The following is a 24,595-nucleotide window of genomic DNA, read 5'->3' on the forward strand; positions in this document are numbered from 1 at the left end:
AGCCCTGAGATTTGTGTCCGTTGCTGCTGAATTTTCATGGCCAGCCATTGATGTGTAGAGGGGACAGTACGCATGTCAGCAGGTGTCTGGTGCACGGGGAAGCTTTATTCATTTTGTTAAACTTCTTAACTTCCTCAGTTTCATGGTATGGCTTCAATGAAATTAAACTTGTATAGCTCAGAATAACTATTAGACAATTTTTTTTCTTTGTTATATAATGCTAAGTATTTTTTTATGAAATGTGTTTCAGTTATTTATGTGCACACATCTGCACTGGAACATGATTTTAAAAATTAATTTCTTACTGAGGTCATGATTTGAAAGCCACTTCTCTAAGCCCTATCCTTTTGTCAATTTAGGGTACCATAGAGCCATATATAAATTCCATTATTTATTTAACTCCTTGTAAAAATGTCTTCAAAATGGGGCTGGCCAGTTAGCTGAGTTGGTTAGAGTGTGGTGCTAATAACACCAAGGTTCAGGGTTTGATCCCTGTGCATCATCCAGCTGCCAAAAAAAAAAGCAATAAAAAAGAATAATTTTATTTCATATCTTTAGATTTGTTTCTGAGGTTTATACAAGAAGTCATCACATAATGAGTGTTTGTCTGTCTTGTTCACTGCTGTATTCCCCAGCCTCTACCCCAAAGCCTGGCACATAATAGGTAGTTGATAAATATTTGTTGAATGAATATATGCTTAGTAAAACTATCATTGAAGACTGTGCTCATTAAGTTGTTCAGTGCCCCATATATATAAAGATCAACGTCATAAATTCTTCTTAGAGTTTCATTGTTCTTCTAATCATCAGATATACTTTCCTTAATTAAATAATGAAATCTTTTTAATTCTTTCCCTTTTCACATGGCTGCCAGGAAGCTCAGGTCTGCATTTTTCTGTGACTAAGATTTTCTGTCATAATTGACTCTTCTTCTCTATTTCCTACATTAATGGCCCTTTAGAAAAAATGTGCTTTTTATGTTTAGCTGTTTCTAATCTTTTTCAAATGTGGAGGGAGGTAGGCAGGGCTGCTGCATCATGCAATTCTAGAGGCACCATTGACACAGATTGCAATGAATGATGCCCCCTGGAGTGATGCATTGCTGTGGCACTGGCAGTGGGTCTGTGGATAATAGCCCCAGGTGAAGCTTGAGGACCACTTTGGCCAAGGCTTTTGCAGTATTATGTCAATCATGGGCCAGTGGCACTGGAGAAGGCAAAACAACAACAGCTGGGAGGTTTTGTGAATAACTTCTTGTTGGTGTCAGGCAGCCTTTTAGGATAAGTACTAACTTGGCAATGACTTTTGCACTTGTGTTTTAAGAAGCAGCAGAAAAGCAGGGTCTGACAGAACCTGAGAGGGTCATAGGTGACCTGGAATACCAGGAATGTGCTGTTCCGCCAGGAGTTGATGAAAACTCACAGACCAACGGGATAGCAGATGACAGGCAGTCCTTGTCGTCAGCAGATAATCTGGTATGTTGGTGATCATCTGAAGCAGATTCATTTCCATTTTTACTTTTTAAGAAAATGCAGAGTTAAATCTCTATCAAAAGAAGTGAGTAAAATACAGCAAGCCCTATTCATTTAGTTATTAGTCACATTGTCCTGGCCTGACTTTCTTTGTATTAGCAGGTTCAGTCATTGGTACATGCTAATGTCAGTTATATAAAACATTGTTATTAAACCTTGTTTCTCAGACTTTTAAATACATAAATTTAAAAATTTAAATTGATATTTTCTTGCTGTTTTTCTTTTCTCATAAAATAATATACATTCATTATAGAAATATATTTCTCTATTTCTCCTTCTCTATATTGTTAAGTCAGTATATATGGGAAAGTCATCCATAATCACAAAATTTTTTTCTCCCCCCCAAGAACCAATTTTTGCCCCTTTGGGATTATATCATCCTCATTAAGAATGCACTTATATGGACACACTTAAATCTAGACAAGGGACTCTCATGTCTTATATATGAGGCTGTGACTTGCTTTCTTCATTCAACACTATATCATGGACATCTTTCCATATCAGTATGTATGGATCTTACTGAATTTTTTAATGGCCATGTAAAATTCTGTATTGATTACCATAATCTATTTAACCTATTCTCTATTAGGTTTTTATATTATTTCAGTTTTATCATAGGAAACAGTTCTATAAATGAACATCCTTATAGATAAATCTTGGGCACATCCTTAATTCTTTCTTAAGGATAAATTACTACAAGTGGTATTGCTGGCCCAAGGACTGGAAGGTTTGAGGCCTTTGATCCTTAACACCAAATTAGCCTTGCAGTAAGGTGCTACTAGGTACTACTAGCCCACCTTTAGGCTATCAATGCCCATTTTCCCATTCCCCATTAAAACTGGAGAAGAGCATTTATTCAAATCTTTGCTAGTCTGATAGGAGGAAGATCCTGCCTTACTCATCAGTTACTCAGGTTTACTTGTCATTTGCATTTCTTGGTGAATTGCTTATTCATGTTTTTCCCTGTTTTCCACTTGGGAGGAGGGTTTCCACATTTCCTTAATAAATTATGAGAACTTTTGTATGTTGAGGCTTTTAATCCTTTTTGTATGCTACAAATATTTTTATTTAAAAATTCCTTTTTTGAGGGCCGGCCCGTGGCTCACTTGGGAGAGGGTAGTGCTGATAACACCAAGGCCACGGGTTAGGATCCTTATATATGGATGGCCAGTTAGCTCACTTGGGAGAGTGTGGTGCTGACAACACCAAGTCAAGGGTTAAGATCCTCTTACCATTCATCTTTTTTAAAAAAATAAAAAATAAAAAATAAATAAAATTCCTTTTTTGTTTTTAATGTTTTTTTTTTAAGTAAAGAGGTTTATTTTAAAATACTTACTATTTTTGCCCCATTTATCCTGCAATAGTAATCTTAGAAATACCTTTTTACCCTTGCTAATGTAATTACCTTTATTTGTTTTAGGTTTTTTTTTTTTTTTTGAGTTAACTGTTGATATTTGTCATATTAAACTATCCGTACCAACTTTTTGGAGGACAAGGAACATGGTTTTATAATTGTTGTAATGACTCCCCTGTAGTTCCTATTTTGCTGTGTTCTCCCCTCCCCCACATTCCCTTACCTCCTTGTTGAATAAATACAAGAATTTAAATTTCTGTGAGAATTACATTTCTTTTTTTTTTTTTTTTTTTAAAGAGTTATCCTTTTGTTTTGGCCTTTTGTTTTTTTTTTCTATTTGTTTCTAATCTTAGGAATCGGATGCCCAAGGACATCCAGTGGCCTCTAGGTTCTCTCACATTCTGCAGAAGGACGCCTTCCTCGTGTTTCGCTCCCTGTGCAAGCTGTCCATGAAACCCCTTGGTGAAGGCCCCCCAGATCCAAAGTAAGCAGATAGCAGTTCTTGGCCATCTACAACCCAGTGACCCAGGAGCACATGGTGTACTGTGTTTCACCCTCGCTTGTTCCAAGAAGTCCCAGTGCCATGTCCCCTTGCTGGTGTGGGATGGTTTGTAACTTTTGAAACTCACACAGTCCATATAGTCCTTTCGTACTGAATTGTTTCTTTATCCCCTCCAACCAACATTGTGCCCAGTTTTGCTTTTCTTGGTTTATGTGTTAAAACAGTTAGTATATTGAACATGTGTCCTCTTTTTACTAAATAATGGATTTAATCTCCTGATGTGGGGTGGGGAGGGGCAGGATGCCTGTAAACCTCAGTTCCTTGCCCCACTTGGAAATCTCTGCTTCGTGGATACAGATTTAAGTCCCACATTCAACCCAGGGAAGCCAAGCTTTGTTTGCAGTAGACAAACTACCACAAGAATGCCAGGGCTGTGGAGCAAAGAAAGCAGAGGCTTCGGAGCCAGAGAGAGGTGCATTCAGATATTGACTTCTCCACTTTGAGCAGCTCCTTGGCTGTATGAGTTACTTAACCTTATCTGAAAGATAGGAATATGGAAAATCACCTTACAGGATTGATCAAATGAAATGATACAGGTGTTGTGCTGAGCACAGGGCCTCGTACTTTATAGAAAAAAACTATTGTTATTATCATTATTATTACTATTAGTCATTAATAATAATTCTCAACTCTTTTATTGTGAATGCTGCTGGTATTATGATAACCATTAGAAAAGTCGTTCATGAAAATTTTACATTTCTTACCATCCCTGAACTTAGGGGTTGGAGTACAGTATGAAGTTATGAGGCAGGTGGATAAAGAGAGATGTCTCAGCCTCACATGAATGATGTATAATAATTGATTCTGTCAGTTCAGTTGCAGAACTGGCTCTCCAGAGTCAGTTGACACTTACTTTGCTTCTGCTGTATTCTCTTCTTCATGGTGGGGAGAGACAAAAAGTGTAGGAGTTGGCTGCTCTTGTTTCAAAGGGCTTGCAGGTTCCAGGAGGGCCACCTCTTGCCATCTGCCCTCATTCTGCTGACATTTAGGTGCTGTTGCTTATTCTTAACTCAGTGGCTTCTAAGAAAATTCTGCTAACTGGTAGAAGGGCGAGGCCTTCTCAAGAAACATACCATTTTACATTTTACCTTTTAGCATCGCCACTTTTCATTTTCTTTGCCAGATCCCATGAGCTGCGTTCCAAGGTGGTTTCCCTGCAGCTACTCCTCTCTGTGTTGCAAAACGCTGGCCCAGTCTTCAGGACTCACGAGATGTTCATCAATGCAATCAAGCAATATCTCTGTGTGGCCTTGTCCAAAAATGGCGTCTCTTCAGTGCCTGATGTCTTTGAGCTTTCTCTCGCCATATTTCTTACTCTTCTGTCAAACTTCAAAACACACTTGAAAATGCAGATAGAGGTATGGACTCCAAATTTATTTTTTTTATTTGATGACCTTCTGACCAGATGAGTAAACTGCTGGTGGCATAGTCACCAGAACTGTAGTCACACTGCCTACTTGCTAGCACCCCAGAGAGGAGCTTTTTGAATGAGAGAATTTCTGTTCATAAAGTCACTGCCCCCAAATCTTGTACACCCTTCTTGTTGACCAAGTTTAAACCTTGTGGTCTGTGTGCTGAGCTCAGCCCCCCACAAACATGTTTGTTTGGTCTGTAAATTGTTTGAAATAATTTGAATTTGTTTCCCAAATTAAAGAAATCATGTTTTACATGAAAACCCAGATTTCTGGTTTCTGTTAAAAAATCACAGCATAGGTCCTGCATTTCCATATGCAGCTCTGGGTAGGAGCCCAGCAGCAGCTGTCCCCTAATGGGGTGTTCCCTGCCAGCTGTCCCCTCCACTGTGGCCAGGATTCCGGTGCTCTTCAGTAGTGCGGGTACACCACTCTTTCCTTCCAGGCTACTTCACTCATTATAGGTTCTTCCCGGCCTCTAAATATTTTGGAGTTTTTGAGCCCTAATTGAACCTGTTAATTGGTGTCCTTCTTTGTCTTCATGTCATCTAGGTCTTCTTCAAAGAGATTTTCCTGAACATTTTAGAAACCTCAACAAGTTCTTTTGAGCACAGGTGGATGGTTATTCAGACTCTAACGAGGATCTGTGCAGGTATTTGCACTCTGAGGGCACTCATCCATTGACCTGGTCAGAAATGCTTTTGATGCTTTAATTTGCCAAAGCTCAGATTAAGACCTCTAACTCCTCCTTTTAGAGTTTTAATGAAGTGTTGGGAAAATCATTCCCTAAAACTCTAATTCTAACCTCATGATTAGTCCTGCCCCACCCTCCTTTTGTAGAGGATGAACAACTCTGGCTGGTTTGCCCAGGACTTTCTGCTTTTAGCACTGAAGGCCCCCCATGTACTGGAAACCCCCTAATCCTGAAAAATTGGGACACTTGGTCAACCTCCCTACAAGCAGAGTGCTGTTTGTTAATCACAGGGCCCGAGGTATAGGTTCTGCCAAGCCTTGATTGGGTGCTAAGGAAAATTTGGATTCACCTTACACCATACAATTGTGTGGCTTTAAACTGAGCATCTCACTTGTCTGTCATCAAATGTAATTTCATAAGAGTGACACAACTTTAAGAGGTGGATTGGGTAATAGTTAGCCCCTTTCTTGATGAGGAAAGAGCCTTAGAGAAGTGGAATGAACTGCCCGAGATTTCAGTTAGTGTAGGACACAGGCCTAAAAACAGATGTAACCCCCCGCCTCAACTTCCTAGTACTTCCAACATGTATTTCCTGAGTGAGGTGTGGCCACCTGAGTCCATAGTTCACTAGGAAAATTTTTTAGCAAAGAAATAGCATTTAATAAGAAAACATAACTGCTATTTGTCTTTGATCAGAATTTCTAATACTCATGTGTTATTTTGCAAGATGCCCAGTGTGTTGTGGATATTTACGTCAACTATGACTGTGATTTAAATGCTGCTAACATATTTGAGCGTCTTGTAAATGATTTATCCAAAATCGCTCAGGGAAGAAGTGGACATGAACTGGGAATGACACCTCTACAGGTAAAAACACTGAGGACATCAATTATATTTAAAGTCCATTCATTTCTTCTTTTTTTTTTTTTTTTTTGACTGGTAAGGGGATCGCAACCCTCAGCACGGTGTTGTCTGCACCATGCTCAGCCAGTGAGCGCACCAGCCACCCCTATATAGGATCCGAACCCGCGGCCTCGGCGCTACCAGCGCCACACTCTCCCGAGTGAGCCACGGGGCTGGCCCTCATTCATTTCAATAAACATTTATTGAGTGCCACCATGAGCCAGGCTCTGTTCTCAGTGCTAGGGATACAGCAGTGAACAAAACACAAACACACATTTGCGAACCCACACTTGCGAATGCACACAACTCCTGCCATCATGAAACAACAATAAAGAAGTAAATTGTCAGGTGGTGGTGATAAGCACTACAGATAATAAAGCAGGGATAGCTGAGGAGTGCTGGAGGTGGGGGTATTTTAATTCTTAATGGGATCATCAGGGTGGTTTCCCTGAGAAGGTAACATTTGAACTAAGACCCATAGGAAGCAAGTTCATTCTGTCACCTTTCTGAAGATAGTGTGGACAACAGGATCCTACTCTCCAGTACAGGCAAAGGAAATTACCTTAATTGTCAGAGTGCTTACAAAGAAAATAGGATCCTTAACTTAAGGGTTCTGAATGAATTGGTCAGAGGGTCTGTGAGCCCCTTGGGATTATGTGTAGAATTTTGTTGTGTGGGCATTTTTCCTAGAAGGTCATAGTTGTCATTAGATTCATAGAGAGATCTGTGTTGCCTGAAATGCATTTTTTTAGATTATCTCCAACTTGTATTTAATTTCTTATTTAAGAAATGCTACTTATTTTGAAACTCAGTATTTTTATTTACTTGTAGGATGAGCCTTATTTTTTTATTTTTTTATTTTTTTGGCAGCTGGCTGGCTAAGGGGATCTGAACCGTTGACCTTGGTGTTACACCACCACATACCACATGTAGGGTGAACCTTAAAATGGAATGCATTTGTGGGTGTTTAGGGGATAAGTTGTATCCAAAATCACTCATCGGTACATAATTCAAGGTTCTTCTATCTTTTTTCAGGGTCACTGGTTAAGACTATGTTATTTTAAAAAATAAAGAATTTTTATTTTGAATTACACAAACAATGAGTGAGAATTTTCTTTTAAAAATCCTAATAACATTGTTTGTTTTAGGAAAGCACACGTCCTATATTTTTCCTGCTGGGATGTTTGTAATGAGCACCTTTAGATATGTCTAGGGTTTTTGCAATGTACCCTTAATACTTACATCACCCATTAGCTTTTCCTTGGATTTCATCCTTGATAGTGCCAAATGTCAGTGATTATCTCCTATCCTCACAAGATCTGCTAAGAGCCCTGTAGATTTCTGTTCTTAATTTTCTAAGTCTCTGTGTTATGTCCCTTCTGTCCTTTAGGAGCTCAGTCTGAGGAAGAAAGGCTTGGAATGCCTCGTGTCCATTCTCAAGTGCATGGTGGAATGGAGTAAAGACCTGTATGTGAATCCCAACCACCAGACCAGCCTCGGTGAGAGAGTGTGGTTGCCACCCCCACCTCCATTCATAACAGGCCACCTCCAACTGCCAGAAATAGTTGTCTTAGAATGGAGCAAAACATTTTAGCTTGCAAAATATCTATAATATTTTAAAGCTTCTGCTTTTTAGTCCATCTGGAATTTGGTGAGCAATAGTGTTAAGTTGTGCCCTAACTTCATTTTTCCAAGTAGAGAGCCAGTTGTTTCAGCGTTTTTTTAGTAGTCTCTCTTTCCCTCACTGATTTGAATCATCACTTTCATGTTACATACCAAATTCTCCTATGTATGTAAGTCTGTTTCTGGATTTTCTGTTCTGTACTATTGATTTGTCTGTCCTTGCACCAGTACCACACTTTTCAGATTATTAGAGTTATATAAAAAGTTTTGATAGCTGGTAGGGCAAGTCCTCTTATTGATTGTTCTTTAAGCATCTTGGCTGTTTTTGCATTTTTACTCTTTCATGTGAATTTTAGAATTAGTATGAAAAAATAAGTTATTAAGTAAGGTGTCTAAGGTTTTATGCTTATGATCCTTATAGTACAAACCTGTTGCTATTATAGGTCTGGGAAAGGGAACCCTGAAGCCAGACCTAGCTGGGCTGTGTCTGTGTCCCATTTACTTATTTGGTTTCCTTTGCTTTTGTGTAATTGCAGGTCAGGAGAGGCTCATGGATCAGGAAATGGGAGATGGGAAAGGCCTTGACATGGCAAGACGGAGCAGTGTGACATCCATGGAATCCACGGTGTCCTCGGGGACACAGACAGCTGTTCAGGATGACCCGGAGCAATTTGAGGTCATCAAGCAACAAAAGGAAATCATTGAACACGGCATCGAGCTGTGAGTGTGGCTGCCACGCTAGCACAATCTCGTGGGGCCTCTGACAAAGCCACATCTCTGGGATCCTGGGATTGTCTCCTAAAGGGGAAATGCCTGTTACAGAAGGCCAGTGCCGGCACTTGTAGCCAAGCCTAATTGAGCCAAGGAGAGGGAGTGAGTGAGCATGTGTGCACACGTGCACTCGCATGTGAGAGAGAGCTTTAACACCTTTGTGTGGTTGATGCAGCTGTTTTTTTCCTCTTCTGATGAAAAAAATAAAACATTTAGATAATACAGAAAACTATAAAGCAAGAATATAAAAATCACTCACAAAATTACTACCTGGAGGAAATCATCATCAGTAACATTTTTTTTCAAACTATATTTTATGAAAAATTTCAACATACAGAAAAGGTAATATTTGCTGTTTTTGTTTTATCTACGTATATATTTCTCTGAGCCATTTTGAAGGTAATTTGTAGTCATCATGATACTTCAACCATACATCTTTGAAAAATAAGGACATTCTCCCATATAACCACAGCATCGTCATCACCATCATTGGTAAATCTTTATGTTTCTTTCTAGTCTTGCACACACATAAACACATACACAGTCTTATATGCTGTTCAACTATGGAGTGTTAACTTCGGAAATTCACTTTATTTTAAAAGTTGAAGTTACAGGACTCTCTTAGGAACTGAAGTATCGATCACTTCATTTCCACTCTTACCTCCCCCAATATATTCTCCCCACAGCAGCCAAAGGAGTCTTTTAAAAACATAAATCTTGTCACAACCCTGCCTAAAATCATTCCATGTTTCCTATTCTGCATCTGTCTCTGGTCTCCCTCACTGACCTCATCTCCTGCTGATATTTTGAATCACAGGATGCGTTTTTAATCCCTTGACCACCTCCAGCTCCTTCCGCCATGGTGCCCTCTGCTTGGAATACTCTTGGCTCTTTTTCATCCCTCATACTTGGTAAAACATATCTTCCTCAGTGAGGCCTTCTGTAACCACACTATCTGAAGGTCCCAAGTTGGTCTCTGTCCTTGCCCATGTTCATGTCTTTCATGACCCTTGCCAGTTTGTGTTTACATGAATATCACTCTCCATTGCAGGGCCTGGTAAGTAATAAGTTGAAAATATACATTAGTTAGCTATGCCTTCCTTTAGCAGGAAATACCAAATAACAGTGCTTAAACTATGTATTTCTCTCTTAAGTAAAGGAAATCCAAAAGTTGGCAGTCTAAAGCTGTTATGGTGACTCTTATGGATATCAAGGATCCAGGCTTCTTCTATGTGTCTGGTTCACCATGCTTAGCACCTAATTTTCATCTTCAGGGTTTTCTCATGGTTTAATATGACTGCTGGAGCACCAGCCATCACACATATATTCTGGAGAAGAATAAGAGGGAAAGGGCAAAAAGAGTAAAACTCCTACCTGATTTAGCTTTGTTTAAAGATCCTTCCTACAAATACCCACACTATTTCTGCTTGTATCTCACTGGCTTGAACTTTGTCACGTGGTCATACTTATTTAAGGGAGGCAGGGAAATGTAATTTTTATTCCAGGTGACTGTGTGTCCGCCTAAACATGTAGGGTTCTACAAGTGTTGGAGAAGGCAAGAATGGATATGGGATGACAACCAGCAGACCCTGTTATAAATGGGTCAGAAATTGAAGGCAGAATTTGGAAAAATTACCAGGACACATAGGACCTTTCTAGCTAATATGTGATGGCTTGTTCGTGTTCTATTGTAATATACCTCCAATACCAGCTTTTTCTGTCCTCCAGATTTTGAAATAGGCAACCTCTGTCCCATGTCTTCCTGAAACAGGTTCAACAAGAAACCCAAGAGGGGCATCCAGTTTCTCCAGGAACAGGGCATGCTGGGAACATCAGTTGAAGACATTGCTCAATTCCTGCACCAGGAGGAGCGTCTGGATTCTGTAAGGCTGGGGGTTTAGCACTTGCATGTGAGTTCTGTCAGGTGATTCTAAGCCCCTACCAGCTTTAACCTCGAGGTTGGCTGAACCTGAGTGCAGTGTCTATTGTCCGTGTTCTCGTTTCAGCAGTCCCGCTTATCCCTTTGGCCAGTGTTGCAGAAAGCTCTTTGCTGGAATAAACTAGCCTCTTGACAGGTGGTTGCGTATTTGGTGGAATAGTGTCAGCGCTAGAAGAGTCCCTTGACTGCCAGAAACTGTCTGGCTACCTGTGTGCTGCTAACCTCCCTTCTGAGTGTGTACTATCATTCCCTCCATGTTTAAGTCTCTTGTGCCTTCTCTTCCTTGGTCCATGGAGGACAGACTGGATCTGGAACAGTTGAATGGGTGGGCAGCTGAGGGAGTTGCCCAGATGTTCTAGTAGTCAACCTTTTCTGGGCATTTAGAGCCAGGTTGTTCTGATTCCCCCCTTTGGATGGTGTCTTTTGCTGTGGGTTCATATTTGACAATTTCTAGATGTGAGCGAGTGTGTATGTTTCAGACCCAAGTAGGTGATTTTCTGGGAGACAGCACAAGATTCAACAAGGAGGTGATGTATGCCTATGTGGACCAACTTGACTTCTGTGAAAAGGAATTTGTCTCAGCCCTGCGGACGTTCCTTGAAGGTTTCCGCCTACCTGGAGAAGCCCAGAAGATTGACCGGTTAATGGAGAAGTTTGCCGCAAGATACATAGAGTGCAACCAAGGGTGAGCACGCTGTTTAAGTCCCTTGCACATCATCTTTTTCCCTTCCTCAGACCACTAATCTTAATTTGGTTGGAGTTTAGGTTTAATCTTTCTAAATCTGTGCCAAGCTATGAAAGTTTTGTTCACTACTATGTGCCAGGCATTGTGCTAAGGGATTATCTCTTGTAAGACCTCACAATTTCGTTTGTGTCCCCATTCTACAGACAAGGCAGTTGAGGCACAGAAAGGTTAAGTAGCTTGCCCAAGATCACACACCTAAACCCCTGGCCATTAGCTGCTATAAAAGAGTAGTTTTTGATGTTGAGAGGAGGCAGTTGGTCACCTCTTCCCTAAACAGAAACAGCCTTCTGATTTAATATATGGGGTAGATGTCAAGAATTTTGGTTTTTCTTTGATTACTACTGATGAGCAGGTTAAAGAAACGGCTATGTAATAGATTAAAAAAAACCACCGAAGTACATGATTTTTTTTCAGGGCCTTTTTTGATGGGTAGTTCCTGTTTTTGTAGGAATTGCAAATAAAAAAGGGAGCTAACCTTTATTAAACATCTCAGCCATGCCACGGGTTTTACATATATTTCATTTACTTAATGGTAAATGTGAGAGTAGTATCCCTGTCTTACAGGTGAGGAAACTGAGGCTCTGTAAGATCAAGCATCCTGTCCAGAATTAATCAGCTAATAAGTAGCAGGGCCAGGGTTGAATAGGATTTGTCTGTCTTAGCAGCTCATGCTCTTTCCACTGAATGTGAAATTAAAGATGTCTGAATATACTGTGAACACAATGTGGAAATTGTTCAGTGGAAACAGTCTGACAACAGTTTTGCTTCTTAAGTCAATTTGGTTTTCGTATTAATTGGTCCCAGTCCTTCAAGTGTATGGCAAGCTGTCCCCAGGAGATGGCATGGTCAGCAAGGGCAGCATCGGGTCCTTTTAACCAAATGGACATCAGAATTCTCTGTGAAGACATAATCAGATGTTACTTACTATAAACATATCTCCTGTGTGGACCTGGAGGCTTTGGTCTGTTTTCCTTGTTCAGTAAACATGTGACCCAATTAAATCTCATATTAGAATGCATACCTTCCATTGTATACTTCCAAATTTCTCCCTTTCCTATTAGGGGCAATATGGACAGACCATGCTTTTGTCTTTCTCTTCTTTCCTAAGGCAAAAAAAGTCAAACTTCACCAGCATGTTATTTAGTATTTCTATTTATTATTATTGATTATTTAGTATTCCTTTGTATTTCTACAGTTATATAATGGATAGGTGTGGTACAGTATATCCATACAATGGAACATTATTCAGCCTTAAAAGGGGAAGGTGAATCTGACACATGCATATAGCATGGATGAACCTTAAGAACATTATGCTAAAAGAAAAAAATGTAATGGATAATATCAGCTGTAAATAACTAATAACTAAACAGCTTTAGTCATCTGTATATCCAGTGCCTAGCATGATGCATGGCACAGAATAAATGCTCTCAGGAACAGGACTAGGTTGAGGCACGTGAGACACTTTGCATGCAAAATGTGAGGAGGTGCCCACTCTCAGGGTTGGGCAAGTGCCAGCTCAGCACCTGAGCATGAGGGTCTCCTAACATCTTAAGCTCACTTGCCTCACCCTAGTCTTGGCCCTGGATGCTCCTCAAGGGTCTTTCTAAAAAATTCACTTGAAACTGCTTTATTCAAAGAAGCCTAGAATCTGACATTCTTAATTAGCTTTTTCTACCCTCTGGGTCATTAATTATTGTTCAGTGATGAATGAAAGCAAGAAAACTGATTTGGCATCACGTGGAATAATCATCCTGCTTTTAGAGAAGTTTGTAACCATCAGCATTGTAGCTTCCCAGTCTCATTGCCGTGAATGTTCTTCATATCTGGAATCTTTTCTTCCAGGCAAACTCTGTTTGCTAGTGCTGACACTGCATATGTCCTAGCATATTCAATTATTATGCTAACTACAGACTTGCACAGTCCTCAGGTAAAATATTTTAATGATTTATATATTGTAGTAGCTAAATAAGTAGCTTTATTTGGGCAATTGGATGGTTTCAAAATGGTTTTTAATTTTTTTAAATTTCAGGTAAAAAATAAAATGACAAAAGAGCAGTATATTAAAATGAATCGAGGTATCAATGATAGTAAAGATCTACCAGAAGAATATCTCTCAAGCATCTATGAAGAGATAGAAGGCAAGAAAATTGCAATGAAAGAAACAAAAGAGCATACGATTGCAACCAAATCTACGAAGCAGAGTAAGGTTTAATGCCAAATTATTTCTATTCTAATTTTTGAGTGTATCAGAATGCATGATTAAGCACTCTAGTGGTAAATTTAATTTGCATATCTAGATATATGAATAGGAAATGTGATGAAATTAATTATGATTATGATACTTCTTTCGTTAATATCACTTTCTTGCTAGATTTGTGATTAGGAATAAGAGGGAATTTAAAATACAATCAGAGTTTAATTACCAAAAAAAAAAAAAAATGTTCCTTAAAACTTTGCTTTAATTCCAGTGGTGATTGTGCTAAACTTGATTAGAAAGAATTCTGTTAGTTAAGGCCTCTGTGAAGCTATCAGTTTCTTTGTTTGAGAGGCAGCAGAGTGTAGTGGTTTGGAGCACAGGCTCTAGAGCCACACTGCCTTGAGTCAAGTGCCAGCTCTGTTGCTTATTAGCTGTGTGATCCTGGGCAAGTTACTTAACCTCTCTGCCTCATTTTTCCCACCTGTAAAATGGTAATATTTGTAACTGAGTTATGAGATGGTTTGAAGGATTTGTGAGTTTATCACTTTCTTTTGATACAGTAACTGGCATGTAGCAAGCACTGTCATCCTGCTCTTACTTCTTGGTAGGTGTAGCTAGTGAAAAGCAGCGGAGGCTGCTGTATAACTTGGAGATGGAGCAAATGGCAAAAACAGCTAAAGCTCTGATGGAAGCTGTGAGCCATGCCAAAGCCCCGTTTACAAGTGCCACTCACTTGGACCACGTCCGGCCAATGTTCAAAGTGAGTATCCTGAGGAGTTAGCATGTGGTTAAGCTTGATTCTAGAGTTGGCCAGCTGGAAGCTGACTGGGGAGACTATAATTGTAGAGATGTAGAAGAGGAAAAGCCAGATCTGGGTGCCTCTGTCTGAACATAACTAAAGTGAGTCCTTCTCGCTTGTCCTTTGGTGATGCTGGGAAAGTACCAGCACCGGCCGTGGACTTTGCCATTGGAATGTCTGGGTTTAAATCCTGGCTTTGTCAGTTTGTAGCTGTGTGATCTTGATTCAACCTCTTTCTCTGTTCATCATCTGTAAAATGGGGACAAAAACAGGGTTGCTGTGAGGACTGCTGGGGGGATTGAGTGATTTGATAATTATTCAGGCAAAAGATAAAGGCATAGTTTTGTTGGGATAGCTCACCTCAGTGGCCTCAAGGTTAATTTATCAGATGAGATTGGGTAAAAGAAAAAGATAAAAGCCTGAGGTCTCTTTATTTTTAAAATCTAGAAAAGATAATCATTCTATATACATAGCATGTCATTTTTCTCTAAGATGTTTTTATAGTAACCATCAATATCCTGTTAGGTGATTAATTCTATATTTTCATGATCTTTTATTTCCAAGGAATTCACAAGAAAGTTGGAAGAAAAGTAAAGTCTAAATAATTTGGTGCTGGCAGTTAGCTCAGTTTGTTAGAGTGCAATGTTGATAACATTAAGGTCAAGGGTTTGGATCCCCGAACCAGCCAGTTACCCCCAAAAATAAATAAATGACTTGAATTAGAAATCTTTCAATAAACCACATTTATAGAACATAAGCCCCTTATAGGTTTTATTTTGCATGCCAACCTCTGATTGGTGATGGCTGCCTGATGTGCTGTATAACGAAGTATTCTCAAGCTCCATATAAATTCAGCAGAAATGGCATCTTCTGTGATTGATTAGTGATGTCTGTCATGGGCACAGGAAGATGTAATGTTAGCACACTAGCTGCCATATATTGACCATTCTTTCTTTTGAACTGTACGTTTTGTAAATAGCACATCTATAGTAATAGCTTTGACCACAGTTTAGAAAGAACTGTTTTATATTGTGAATGGATTAGATTGAAGTCAAAATAGCAGTGAACTTGGCATCCTGGCTGTTCCCTTAGCAGTGTAACTCTAAGTGCTCTTTCCATCCTGAAACTCTGGATGTTATTGAAACCTTCCTTCCTTGATAGCTGGTGTGGACGCCACTGTTGGCAGCCTACAGCATCGGATTACAGAACTGCGATGACACTGAAGTGGCCTCCCTGTGTTTGGAAGGCATCCGATGTGCAATTCGAATTGCCTGCATCTTTGGAATGCAGGTGGGTGTAAGCCAGCAGCACTCTAGAGATACTGCTCTTTTAAACTTGGCAAAACTTAGAAACTTATCAGAAATTTCCCATAAGTCAAGAGTCTTTGCAAACTACTTACTCATGCCACCTGAGAAGAAACCCATAGCTTTGTGCTGGCAACAGCCTCATTACAAGAAAAAACTGGAGATTTGGACTAAAACCTTTAAGAACAGGTGGGGTCTGAGCTACTTGACTGGATTTGACAAAACAGCCTTCCTAGCCATCTGCCTACCTTGACTGCCGTAGTGCTTAAAATAATTTTTTTCCTTTTAAGATCAATTTTTATTGTAATTTCTCGTATTTCCAATTCTTCTCTAGGGAAACAGTTCAGTGCAAAATGAATATTTTTGTAAACCTTTTATATCTTGAAAAATTCAAGCAAATAAATGAAATATGATTCTCAAACTGTTAGGAAATCAGGAGTGATGCAATCTCATATATCCCTTTCACAAAGATAGTAAGAATTTGTACTCATTTATTTTGAAAAACTCCATCTTCTGTTCCCATTCATTTTATAGTTAGACATTTTCTTTTATACCAATACCACAGGCTTTGAAGTCAGACCATCTGGGTTTTCAAAACCCAGCTCAGCTGTTTCCCCAGCCATGTCACATTTGTCCAGCTAACTTCTCTCTAATGCACCATTTATTTCCTTATTTGCAAACTTGAGAAAATAGACCTTTTTTGCAGATACTAGAATTTATGTGACAGTCTTAGCCTTCAACAGGCAGAATGTGGGGGGCAGATGAGTTTGATTGAGATCAGTCAGGAAGGAGAGAGCTAGTTCTCAAACATGTGGCAGTGTGGGAGGGCAAGGAGGACACCAGCGTGGAATAACTGGTGTGCGAATGTGTAGGAAAGCCTGTTGATATGCATACAGAATGTAGCAGAACAGCCCCGCAGCTGTGCAGATGGTCGCGCTAAGGGTGGAGTCACAGCGCTTTCTCTTGGGCTTCTGTTGCAGCTGGAACGAGATGCCTATGTTCAGGCTCTTGCTCGCTTCTCCCTGCTGACGGCCAGCTCCAGCATCACAGAAATGAAGCAGAAAAACATCGACACCATAAAGACACTTATTACAGTGGCTCATACTGATGGCAACTACCTTGGGAATTCCTGGCACGAGGTGTGTCGTTTTGAATTACCTTTTCTCAGTTAGGATGACTCCTGGCATTCCTTTCATTCAGTGTTGATCTCTCTTGGTCATTTCTATTTTTCTGGAAGTCAAGCCTAACTTTACCTTGTGTATCTGAAAGTCAGCATCTCTGAGGCTGTGAAAGGTGGGACAAGTTCAGCTGCACTACTACCTCAAAGCATGCACCCCACACGCAGTGGTTGGTATCCCCCACGCAGTGCACTTCTATTGTGGTGACTTTCTTCCCATATTAGTGCCACTTTTCTCAAGTCTTTATGCACCTTCTGGGAGCTATTACAATCAGTGTGGAGATTTAAAACAAAGCCAGGGGCCTGATTTCTCTTCTAATTGTATCTTAAAAGAAACAGGCAACATTCACAATGAGCCATTAGGGAAAGTGCCAGTGAGTTTCACATTTTGATTTAACTAAATTGTGTATTAAGATTCTCATCTAAATAGTTATTTATGTGTACAAAGATGTGTTTAAAAGGACATTTCATCAGTTTGAGTTCGAGAGAAAATATTGGATGAGAAACAGCTAGGTGTCCCAACAATAAGAGATTGCCTTTTTAAAAACAAGTACATTATAGCCATTCCTTAGAATGTTATGTGGCCATATAAATGGAAGTTGAAAAGAGAGACAAGTAGACATCATTGCTCCTGATGGAAGTACACAATACCAGCTAAGAAATGTTCTCACCCCAAACGCAAACCTGAATCCATTCAAGCCTATATTGCCAGTTTATAGGCAATGCAGGGGACTGAGGGGCATGCTAGGTGATAGCATGAGGATGCAGCCTGCAAACTCCATGGTGTGACAGACCCCCAGAGCAAGTGACCAGATTCTTCAACAACTAAATTGCAAAAAAAAAAGGTGGAAGGGACCTATGGATTAAAAGAAACTTAAGAGGAAAAAGATAAAGGTGTTATTAAAAACTGTCATGAGAAGATGGTCACAGTATAGTAAGTAAAAAGTCCTTTAAAACATTGTGAGGCATTGTCCCCTATGCCATACACAGAGCATAGAGAAAGGATAAATCAAATGTTAGCATCCTATCTGAGTGGTAGAAATATGGAAGCTATTTTTTTTCTCCTAATTTCTAATTTTTCTACCATCTACATAAATTACTTTTTGTTTAGAAAGAAAACTGTGAAAGAGTAGAGATGAGGCCATGGAGAGTGGAGGGAGCTGTATGACCTAGAAAGAAATTGCTATCAGCCTCACCTGCCCCCTCACATGATCAAGTAGTTCAGGGTAAAGGCTCTGAAACTAGACTGCTGTGATCCAGTTTGGGGGCTCCACCCCTTTTCCTGCCTGTGTGGTGTAGGCAAGTTACTTAATCTCTGAGCCTTACTTTCCTCATGTGTCCAAGCTTTGTAGGATGGTTGTGAGAATGAAAACAGCTTAGGACTGTATTTGGCAAGTAGAAGGAACTCAACAGTGTTAGCTACTGTCATCGTCATCATCATGACACATACCTTTTTTTGTCCCTCTTTACCCAGCTATTCCTTTTTCTATAACAACTCTGGTGTATTCCATGTTAGAAAATGTTGTGTGCTTTTTAAAGAAATAGTTACCTGTCTTCTGACTAGTTATAATACCTACAGAACAAATGAATAGTTGCTTTTTCTTCTAGACCCTTTTTTTTTTTTTTAAAGCCTGGGAGGTATGATCATTATGGGGTTCCAGCTGATTGCTAAGTATATGGCAGCATCTGGAAATGTTAGAAATGAATTAGCCACCTATTTTGTGGTCAGAAACCTTGAGATATTAGCTTGGAACCAATAAGTCATTAGCCTTGCATTGTTGTTGACATGCTTGAGAGTCCAGCTATCCCAAGCTTCTGAAAAAGGTAGGACATTAATAGTTTATTAGTAATAATTTAATAGTATCATGGTGTGCGGAGAAATCAGGGGATGGTTCTCTTTGGTGGAATTATATTTCTCAGTTAAGAGGAAGGCGATTTATAAGTAAAAATACTTGGCAGTATTCAGTGGGGTGGTGGAGGCCTGGACTCTGGGACCAGATGTAAGGTCAGCATGAAAGGCAACATTCAGCTTTAGTCAAAAGTTCCCGTGAAAATTCCCAAGGAAGGGTTTACCTAGAGATCTTCATGCATCCCTGAGTTAAGTTTTATGCGGCCAGTGTTTCATCTGGCAGCATTGGGGGTGATTTCTGTTTTTTCAGGTAAGCTGCAGGTGAGAGAGGGCTGTGGGCAGGTATGTGCGCTCAAGCACCAGAAGCACACCCGGCCCCTCCCCAGGGCTGGGAGACACAGACTCATCTCCACTGCATGCTTGCTTTATGACATATTCCCAGGTAGTCAGTTAACCAAGTAATAATTGCCCTCTACTGTAGTTTAAGTGCTGGGGATTCAACAGTGAACAGGACAGAACTAATGCCCTCTCAGCACTTAAGACAAAGCACAAACCAATAAATATATGATATAATGACAAAAAGTGGTAAGTGCTTAGGAGGAAAAAAAAGTGTGACCAGCAGATGTGATCTCAGGATAGTCAAGGAAGGTCTGTCTGAGGGGAACACACATGTCTGAGCTGAGGATGAAGTGAACCATGGGGAAGCAGCTTTCCAGGCATAGGAACCATGAGTGCAGAGGCCCTGGGGAAGGACACAGAGTGGCAAGTTAAAGGAGCAGCAGGGAGGCCAGGGAGGCTGGGGTGTTGTGTCTGAGGGGGAGAGTGGAAAGGGCAGTGGGGTGGCTAGTTCAGACTAGGTGGTGCACTTATTGAGTGGCTTGGTGGGTGGGATCCCCTGCTCCAATCACTTTTTCTTTCTGTATTGAGCACTTACTAAATTTGCATAAAGATCTACATGGCAGAACTCCATTGTACCAACTTTTCTTTCACTCACTTGCTCTTTCTTTTTTAATAGTTTAAAAAAAAAAATAGTGTAGGGCCGGCCCAGGCTCGCTTGGAAGAGTGTGGTGCTGATAACACCAAGGCCACGGGTTCGGATCCCTATATAGGGATGGCCGGTTAGCTCACTTGGGAGAGCATGGTGCTAACAACACCAAGTCAAGGGTTAAGATCCCCTTACCGGTCATCGTTTTTAAAAAAATAAAATACAAATAATAGTGTAGTCTGTCTTCAAGGCTCATACTTGAAGGGTTGTGTAGCCAGGACTCTTGCTACTATTTGGCCAGTTTTATCCTCTAGGGAGGCAATCCTTAGACCCTCAGATTTTATTCTTACCTGGAAAAGCTCCTTGTGTCAAAGAACACTTCAGTGACTAACTAAAGATTACAGTGCCCTTTTTCAGGCTGTGAAGTGGGAACTCATTTATTCATGTCTTCCTTTCATTAGATCTTGAAGTGCATCAGCCAACTGGAGCTCGCTCAGCTGATAGGAACCGGTGTGAAGACCCGCTATCTGTCTGGGTCTGGGCGGGAAAGAGAAGGGAACCTGAAGGGCCACACTTTGGCAGGAGAAGAGTTCATGGGCCTCGGCCTCGGTAAGACACCAGGTCTCACAGCTGGCCACCACGGATTTGCAAGTTAACTGGCTGAAACCTTCTTGTCTCGTCCGGACTGTCATGTAAACCATCTCTTCCTTATGTGGCAACTGACAGTGTATTTAGGCATGCAAGTGGACATGCTGCTTCAGCTGTCTTCATTGTGATTAAACTGTTGAGTAAATGTCTATTTTACCAAAATGAGCAGGATGCATTGCTTTTCTTTCCATACCTATAACTGTACTGGGGGGGAAGCCATCTGCTTTAAGAAGGCTACAGCTTTAGTGCCTGGTGTTATGTACGTGTGTCTCTAGATTTTAAAAGGTAGATTCAACATCTCTTCCCTGTTCCTTTGGGGGTTTTTTATTAAACAGTATTATGCAAGTAGAATTACTTCTGGCTATACAGTGGATTGAGAGACTCTTCTGTCAGTGATGTAACATCACAGTAGTAAGCAGGGCAAACAAATGTGCCAAGCCACCTTCTGAGCACTCAATTTATATATTTTAAATCATTTAATCCTTGTAACAACCCAGTGAAATGGGGACTATTATCTTCCCCTTTTTATAATTCAGAAAACTGGAACACAGGGATGAAGAGACCAGACAAGGTCACGCTACATAGAAGTGGCATCATCCAGTTGCAGAGAGTAGGCTCCTAGGTCCCATGCACAGTGGTTGGAGTAGGACAGTTAAAAGCATAGACTCTGGGAAAATGGGGGGTTGTAATAGCACCCAGTTCTTAGGGTGCTTGTGAGGATGACTGGAATGAAGTCCTATAAAGCACGCCAGGCGTTCAGCAGATGTGTGAGCCATTGCGTGTTGTCCTCAGAACTCTGGATTATATCAATTGATTCTAATTTGTTTTCCTAAAGATAGGCCTTTAATAACAAAACAATGTGAAAGACTGTAGAGAAAGGGAGATGGTACAAACAAGAGAGCTTGTAATAAGGACGTATTTTAAATGCCAAATGCAAAACATTAGTCTGATTTTATCCCGTCATTAGTGGCGTTTGTTATTGACCTGTAGAACCATTCTCCTTTGTGTCCCTTGTCTCTGCATATTGATGCAACAGGATATGTTATTCTAAATAGTTGACTGTTTTTAACCTACTACTGATTTTGTGCCTCGTGTTTCAGGTAATTTGGTGAGTGGTGGAGTGGATAAAAGACAGATGGCCAGCTTCCAGGAATCAGTCGGTGAGACCAGCTCGCAGAGTGTGGTCGTAGCTGTGGACAGGTAACAATTTTATTCTCCAGTGAGGCTGGACCATCCAGGGTTTGCCATCCTCTGTGTAGTTACCAGGCATGAATGATTCCTAATTTGTTTGACTGTTGTAAGTATTGTCAGCTCCAGATTACTCAAAATAATAGATTAAAAGTGACATACCTAATCCACAACTAACTACTAACAGCTTTCACAGTTTTATGAATTTTGACCTTGAGTTGAACTATTACCTTTTTAAAAAATTATAACTTTAACATTGTGACAAATTATGTCAAAAACAAGAGTTTTTGCTTGTGCTGATGTTTGGTTTTTTTTAAAGATGACCGGTAAGGGGATCTTAACCCTTGACTTGGTGTTGTCAGCACCACGTTCTCCCAAGTGAGCTAACCAGCCATATCTATATAGGGATCCAAACCCATGGCCTTGGTGTTATCAGCACCACACTCTCCCAAGTGAGCCACAGGCCGGCCCCTTGTGCTGATATTTTAAATTACCTTTTTCCTTAGTGGAAATTACTTTTCTTAAAAAATCTCAAGAAGAGTTTAAGATTTAAAGCCTATCCATGAGTAAGAGTTAGCCATGTTGACAGTTTCCATTTCTTTTAACTCAAAACTTTTCCATTAATTCTGTTTACTTGAAACTTGACCTAAAAATCTAGGAGAAATGTAGGTATTCTTATTTGAAAGATACTCATTAGGTAGCAGTGCTTAAAATATGAATTTCCTTAAAAATCAACATATCCCGATTGAACGAATGTTAAATGAACTACTATTCATTTGGTTAATGACCTACCCCAGTGCATTAAATTTAGACAGTTCTGGGATATTAGCAGTACAGAATTTTTGACATAATTTTTATTGCTCTCAGAACAATCCTCTTAGTATTTCAAACTCTGCTTTTTTAATTACCTTGCTGCTATTGTTTCTTTACTTCTCTCCAGCGAAGGTATTGTCTGTGAGGTACTTTTATGGGTTTCCTCACTTTTTCCAGTTTGATTTAGACTTATAGAACAAAGTGTTTCTTTTTCCATTACCACACTTACTTCTTCCCTGTTTTTCTGCCTTAGCCAGGTAGAGGACAGTAGAAATCTTGCCCAGCACTTTTTTGTGTGCTATTACTTTTTTTTTTTTTTCAGTTGAGATATACAAGGGTACTTCAGAAAGTTCAGGGAAAGATTCATATTATCTTTTAATTCTATTTTTCCACAGACTTTTTGAAGTACCCTCATAATTCACATACCATAATACTTACTCTTTTAAAATATACAATTTAGTGTTTTTTAGTATATTCAGATTTATGCAATCACCACCACTATCTAATTTCAGAACATTTTTATTTCTCTATAAAGTAGCCCTATACTTATTAGCAATCACTCCCATTTCCTTTCTTTCCCACCACCCCATCTCTTTACTATATCTACTGTCTGTATGGATATGCCTATTCTAGACATTGTTGAATTGTTTTTTCCCCCTTTAATTCTATTTTTTTCTGCCTCATGTGTTTTAGGGTTCTGTTTTAGATGTGTATATGTTTATAATTGCTGTGTTTCCTTGGATTAAACCTTTTATCATTATAAAGTCTTCTTTGTCTCTAGTGATGATTTTAGTCTTTAAGTTTCATTGTCTCTTTTTTTTATATGTCTTAGGTCTTTTTGATCCCCTCTTTCTTCATTATTATTATCTTTCCTGTTAAATATATTTTCTAGTGTGTCATTTTACTTCTTGTCATTTCTTTTACTATATATTTTTTAGTTATTAGTGATCGCTTTGGGGATTATGATTAATAACATTAACTTTTAACATTCTAGTTGAATTTATATCAACCTAATTTCAGTAGTATAAAGAATCTTTGCTCTAGAATAATTCCATTTCCTCCCCCTTATTTGTGTTATTATTGTTGTACAAATTACTGTATATCTTTATAAACATATGCTTATCAACACAGATTTATAATTACTACTTTTTGCAGTTGTCTTTTCAGTCAGATAGATTTAAAAAAAGAGTTACAAACAAAAAATGCATTAGCATTATCTTTTGTATTTTCTTATGTAGTAACCTTTACCAGTGTTCTTTATTTTTTCATGTAGTTTTGAGTTACTGTCTAGTTTTGTTTCATTTCAACCTGGAGTACTTCCTTTAATATTTCTTGTAGCGCAGCTCTGCTAGTGGTGAATTATTTTAGTCTTTGTCAGAATGTCTTAATTTCTCCTTCATTTTTGAAGGATAGTTTTGCTGGATACAGAATTCTTGGTTGACAGTCTTTATCTCAGCACCTTGAACATGTTATCCCTGGTGAGACAGCAGCTGTTAATCTTATTGAGGATCCCTTATATGTGATGAGTCACTGCTGTCTTCTTCCAAGATTCTCTCACTGTCCATGGCTTTCAGCAGTTTGATTATGATATATCTAGGTGTGATTCTCTGTGAGTTTATCCTAGTTGGAGTTTGTTGAACTTGTTGGATTTATTTTTCATCAAATTTATTTCTTCAAATGTTCTTTCAGCCCCACTCTACCCCCCTTCTCTCTCATCTGGGACTCCCATTATGTGTATGTTAGTATGTGTGATGGTATCCCACAGGTGTCTGAAGCTCTGTTCATTTTAAAAAAATTTTTTATTTCTGTTCATCACGTTAGACAGTCTCATTCAGCTTATCTTCAAGTTCACTGATTTTTTTCTTCTCCCACCTCAAAACTGCTGTTGAGCCCTCCCAGTGAATTTTTCATTTCAGCTTTATAATTTTCAATTTTAGAATTTCTATTTGACTTTTTAATTATTTCTGTCTCTTTATTGGTAGTCCCTACTTGGTGAGACATTCTCATAGTTTCTTTAGTTCATGATTTCCTTTCATTTTTTTGGACATATTTAAAATAAGTAACCTAAAAACTTTGTCTAGTAGTAAATTCAACATCTGG

The 24,595-nt window shown here is 39.5% G+C and overlaps 1 protein-coding gene across 2 annotated transcripts in view; it reads left to right on the forward strand.

The window, feature by feature from the left end:
• The window catches only part of ARFGEF2 (ADP ribosylation factor guanine nucleotide exchange factor 2), an 85,484-nt gene that overhangs the window by 30,816 nt on the left and 30,073 nt on the right, over positions 1 to 24,595 (forward strand). For both annotated transcript variants that reach the window (XM_063080532.1, XM_063080526.1), the window contains exons 8-23: positions 1,324 to 1,475; positions 3,240 to 3,370; positions 4,572 to 4,806; positions 5,413 to 5,512; positions 6,282 to 6,421; positions 7,848 to 7,956; positions 8,617 to 8,800; positions 10,623 to 10,734; positions 11,270 to 11,475; positions 13,378 to 13,462; positions 13,565 to 13,736; positions 14,341 to 14,492; positions 15,693 to 15,821; positions 16,816 to 16,974; positions 20,308 to 20,455; positions 21,595 to 21,694. In XM_063080532.1, coding sequence (XP_062936602.1) covers positions 1,324 to 1,475; positions 3,240 to 3,370; positions 4,572 to 4,806; positions 5,413 to 5,512; positions 6,282 to 6,421; positions 7,848 to 7,956; positions 8,617 to 8,800; positions 10,623 to 10,734; positions 11,270 to 11,475; positions 13,378 to 13,462; positions 13,565 to 13,736; positions 14,341 to 14,492; positions 15,693 to 15,821; positions 16,816 to 16,974; positions 20,308 to 20,455; positions 21,595 to 21,694 — 2,314 coding nt within the window. The remainder of the gene's footprint in view (positions 1 to 1,323; positions 1,476 to 3,239; positions 3,371 to 4,571; positions 4,807 to 5,412; positions 5,513 to 6,281; positions 6,422 to 7,847; positions 7,957 to 8,616; positions 8,801 to 10,622; positions 10,735 to 11,269; positions 11,476 to 13,377; positions 13,463 to 13,564; positions 13,737 to 14,340; positions 14,493 to 15,692; positions 15,822 to 16,815; positions 16,975 to 20,307; positions 20,456 to 21,594; positions 21,695 to 24,595) is intronic.

This window comes from Cynocephalus volans, chromosome 1 (genome assembly GCF_027409185.1).
Source record: "Cynocephalus volans isolate mCynVol1 chromosome 1, mCynVol1.pri, whole genome shotgun sequence".
Lineage (NCBI taxonomy): Eukaryota > Metazoa > Chordata > Mammalia > Dermoptera > Cynocephalidae > Cynocephalus > Cynocephalus volans.